The sequence below is a fragment of the Quercus suber genome, unplaced genomic scaffold, assembly GCF_002906115.3.
Source record: "Quercus suber isolate HL8 unplaced genomic scaffold, Cork oak 2.0 scaffold_109, whole genome shotgun sequence".
NCBI lineage: Eukaryota > Viridiplantae > Streptophyta > Magnoliopsida > Fagales > Fagaceae > Quercus > Quercus suber.
In genome coordinates, this window is record NW_027069574.1 from 1 (window position 1) to 5046 (window position 5046).

At 34.2% G+C, this 5046-nt stretch overlaps 1 protein-coding gene across 1 annotated transcript; it reads right to left on the minus strand.

Moving 5' to 3' along the window:
- Positions 1 to 767: 767 nt before the first annotated feature.
- Positions 768 to 2206, minus strand: LOC111985878 (wall-associated receptor kinase 2; the record flags this gene model as incomplete). The annotated part of the gene is made up of 2 exons (XM_065775290.1): positions 1177 to 2206; positions 768 to 981 (listed from the first exon to the last, which is right to left on the minus strand). Coding segments are annotated over exons 1-2 (1106 nt in total), but the record flags the coding sequence as incomplete, so codon positions are not given.
- Positions 2207 to 5046: the final 2840 nt, after the last annotated feature.

The following is a 5046-nucleotide window of genomic DNA, read 5'->3' on the forward strand; positions in this document are numbered from 1 at the left end:
TAAATATTTACAATACGTTATTAATTCTCCAGCTAGAATCTTTTTTCTCTAGAATCTCCAAACACTTTATATATAAAGAGGTGTCAATTAAAGTACAAAATTTCACATACTTTATTCACAAGTTGTATATGAAATCTTAGGAATCAGTTTGGTAAGAGATTTATAATAGTGTTAATGTTGTTTTGTGAAAATACGTGTGGATAAAAAAATGTGTGAAAATACGTTTAGTATTATTTAAACATTAAAAACTATTGTTTAAACAACTGTAATAAACACCCCCTAAATTTCCCTAAAACAAAAGCTTCTATTTTATCCCAATAAATATGCACTTTAATAAAGAACATTTTATTCGACGTTTTAGTATCTATTCATGTTTTCCACTAGACAACATTGATCAATGACGCTAATGACATATCAAAAGCATTTAAAGGGTTTGTGGGCCATGTAAAAAAGATTCCATAATTACAATACATGTAATCATCATTATAGTGTACTAAATGTGTTCTAAAATTTCATTTATTTTCCCCAAACCAATCATGGCTCTTTTTGTTTTTTTGAAACAATGACTACTAGTTATTCTATATATGGTCTTACATTTAAAAGTTAAAACTCAATCTATCTGTACTTCTAGTAACTTATTTATATAGTGGTTATATATATTTGCTTTTTTGCTAAATAGCCTAAATGTGTGCCAAACAAATATTAAAAGCTAATTAATTTTCAAGAAGACTAATTTTGTTAAATTAAGGGGGGAAAAAAAATAAAGCAAAAAGTTTGCCAAAGAGCAACTAAATAACTTACCAATAGTGAGGCTAATTGCTAGTGATAATTTAGGAGAAGCTTGATTGGGGACACACGTCTGCCCGTCCAAGTGGTAGTAGTACCCCTCCAAGCACGAACAATGATATGATCCGACATCATTAACACAAAATTGATTGCTTGTGCAGTTATTGGGCTCTTTAACGTCACATTCGTTAATATCTGCAATTAAAAAAAAAAAAATTATGTAACTTAGAAGAACCACAATCAAAAGCAATCATAAACAATTGAAACGAAAATGAAACTTGAAACGTATTGCCACATAATATATATATTAGAAATTCGTTGAAATGTGTTTCATTATTTTTCTTTCTTTGATTAAAAAAATTGTAGTAGATATAAAGATATATTGAATACCTTGGCAACCGGCTTTGAGGTATGGGTTCCCGCGGTAACCGTCCCTGCATTGGCAACGGTACCCAGACCCGTTCTTGAGATCAATACAGTTGCTATTCCCTCCACATATGTAATTTTCTGTGTTCTGAGCAACTTCACAGGTCTCGGCACCAATTGCCCAATCAAGAACCATGGGAAGGGTTTCATTGTTTCGTAGACTGATAAGATAATCTGGGGAGAAATTGAACTTGTCTTCTTGGATAATAAAGGCAAAGCTGCATGGATTGAACTTCCAGACTTGTGTGTGGTTTTTAAAGCTATAGGCTTTAAAATTAATATCTGTCAAATCTCGAGGAAAATCGATTTGGCAACACCCAATCCCAGAGCAAGTCCCATTGACTATACTCCGTGTGTCATTACATACGGACAGGCAGCCGACGGAGAAGGGTAGATCGTTGAGAATACCATTAAGGTATGCGTAAGTGTCACACCCAACTGCCACGAACTTGTTTTTGGTGACAGAAACAGTGAAACCGGGGACCCTGAGCGATGGTTTGTTATTTGACAGTAGCGTACCATACTCGTCGTAACAGTCAATGGAGTTATACATCTGGATGTCAATCTCACCTAATTCCATGGAAATGCTTGTAACGTTGAGGTTCCAAATCATTGGTTGAGGTTGGCCTTGGGCGTTGGTAGTACAATTGATAAAATAATACCCATCATCAATATTAGCAGTATCGTTGAGGTAACAACCTTCAGTTGTGCCAAAGGGATATGGAATTTTTACATTTCCACAACTGTCGGGGCAGTTAGGTAGGGCTAATGGAAATGTTGTTGCTGTGGCTGCCATTATCGCTGATAATATCACACCAACCCAGATGACTTGCATAAGCATCCTATGGAACGCCATAGCCCCACTATTTTTCCCAGAAGAATGTCTAAGATTAATGTTTTGGTGTATTGAAACCTCGTAAAGATGATGGACTATTTAAAAGCATACGCAAAGATAAGGCAACTCAAATGCACGAGTCTTGAAGTGCATGTTTGTGGTGGAATTGTTTTTACACTTCACATCCTTGACTTTGAAAATTACTGGATGGAAAATGTCAAATTTAGAGTGTAGATAAGAAACGGAAAGAATTTTCTAAATAAACAGTTTGTAAAATGATTTATGACTGCAGTATTACTTTTATTAGAATGTGATTAATAATACATTGAATTCTCGGTGGTGATTTTTTTAATAGTAGTTTAAGAATAATCATTTATTCTAAACTACCAAATTTTCTATAATTTTTGTTGTAACTTGATAATATATGTAATTGTGGTTGGTGAATTCTTATTATCACATGGATGAATTACTTTGACTCCACAACTCAAAATAGCACATGTTATGGTTGAAATAAAAATTGTGATACAAAAATTGTCTCCAAACCCTTTGAAAACAATATAATCAATTGACCAATGAGGGATAATTGCACAAGGGAATTGTTACGTTACATTCCAAATAATTTAAACTTATAATCACGGCTCTAATCATAACAAAGCTTACAAATTGCACGCTTTGGTTGAATTTATTATTAAAACTAATAGTCGCGTACTCTTTATAATATCTACAAGTAACTCAAATGAAAGCCTAACAACCTGCTTAGTGTTTGTGATCTGACTGATCTCCAAGGACATGGTTAGCTCTTTTTTAGGCTTTTACGTCAGCAAAAGTATTATGAGTTGAACCTTCCCAAAATTATAATATTAATCACATAATTAATTCAATTAATTACAGAATTGTAAGTTTGTAGAATTTACGTTTTGATAGTCCTCAACACATGTTTTGAATATAATTCCAAAGTGAACGTGCGATGGCGATTGAAAACCCAATATCCCTAATTTTTTTGAGAACAAACATTCTTTCTTCGACCTGGAAGAAATTATAACAGCATACGCCCCATCAAAGTTGATAGGAAGTTACAACATTTTCTATGCATAATAATCAAAATTTTATTTATTTATATATGAAGGTGATCAAAGTTATAGGTATATCTAAATCGTTCAAATAAATCTATAAAACATGAGGATATATAAATTTTAAAATTTTGCATGGATTATTAGTTAATTAAAGAAGGCTTAAAAAAAAAGTGATTGATTCTTATTTATATATGTACGATAAATGTATTACATAAGCAACAAAATAAACTCTATTTATAATAATAATAATAATAATAATAATAAACTCTATTTTATTATAAAGTGTTGAATTTAGAATAATGTATTAAACAAATCTAGTCTACCTTTTTTTTTTTTTTTTTTGGTATTTGATTTAGAATAGATAGCACATGCTTTCTTAGAGTAGCAGAGGCGCTAGAAGTCACAATGGAAGATCAAAGAGGGGCGCCAATAGAGGTCATTAGGGTGATAATGTTAGAATTAGGAGGGTGCTAATAGAGGTCATTGGGCCGATAGTGTTGGAATTACATGAAATTAGGCAAATTCCTTTGTGAAGACCTCGAAAATAGTATTTTTGCAATTTATAATCATATTTGTTTTTCCTTAATAACTTTTAGTTTCAAAGTCAAAATAAGGTCCCATCTATTTTGGGACGTCTCTTAAAGACAGCATTTTCAATTTCTACAATTATTTTAATTTTTCTATTTTTGGTAAACACTTAATTATGTGATTAGTGCAAATTAGGGTTTTTGCGCATTGCCCTAGTCGCTATTGGGTTTCTTTTACTATTTAAACATATTGTAGCCTCCAAGGCAATTCGGTTTTCAGATTTATAACAATACAGACTTTGTGCTTGAGAAATGGAGGCTAAATTTGATTTTGGGGAGACTACAACTCAACTATATCTCCTTGTTGGTCCAATTGCATGGTCTCCTTCTAGAATATCAGTACCCGAAATTTGCTGAGAAACTAGGGCAGATTATGGGTATTTTTCGAAAGGGTGGATGTTGAAGACAGGCTACAAAGAAACATTAGGTTCATGCGTCTACGAGTGGGTGTGGATCCTTGGTCTCCTCTGTTGACAGGGTTTATGTTGAAATTGAATGATGGAGCTCGGGTATGGATACAATGCAGGTATGAAAGAGTTCATAAATTATGTAATCGATGTGGTCTAATTGGCCATACCAGAAGCCAATGTACCTATAGCATGGATGATGTGGAAATGAGTTTATTCAGGCATGCGATGGAACCTCATTTCACAAATGAACTCAAGGCTTTCCCTAATGGTAGAAGAGGTTGGACATCTCAACTTCATTTTGGCAATATTCACCATCCCCATCATTTTGTCCCACCACATTAGCACACACATACCCCTGGACCAGGCCCTGACCCTTCTGACTCCACCTCCAACTCACATGAAACACCCTTTCCACTATATCAAAACCCTGACCGTTTACAGACACCACCCCACATCATCTGACACCTACTCAAACAGAAACCGTACATGCAACCTTGAACTCTGCCATAAACTCCCTTCATTTGGTAAACCAAACCAACCCCCCAGCCCCTCCAAACTCCCCTACCTCTGCTTCTAACCTTAACTTACCTTCAGGAACTTTCACTATGAGACCATCATGGTTCCCTCCCAGAGCTACGAGATTAAAATGGACATGGGTTGTTAGTTTAGGGCTGTTTATAACGAATGGTGAAGTTGAAGCTTCGCAGAGTCACGCCTCGGACACAGAGAGTGATTCAGTGACAGCAACGATGTTTAGCCTAGACAATCTGAATGACATCAAACCTGAGGTCAGACAAGGACCTAGCTAGAAAAAAGGTCAAATTCCGGAATCGCCAGACTCTTTTGTAGAATCATTGGTACAACGTGTAAACAAAAAAATAAAAATAAAAAATCAATTTTTTTTTTTTTTCTATAAAATTTTCTTAAAA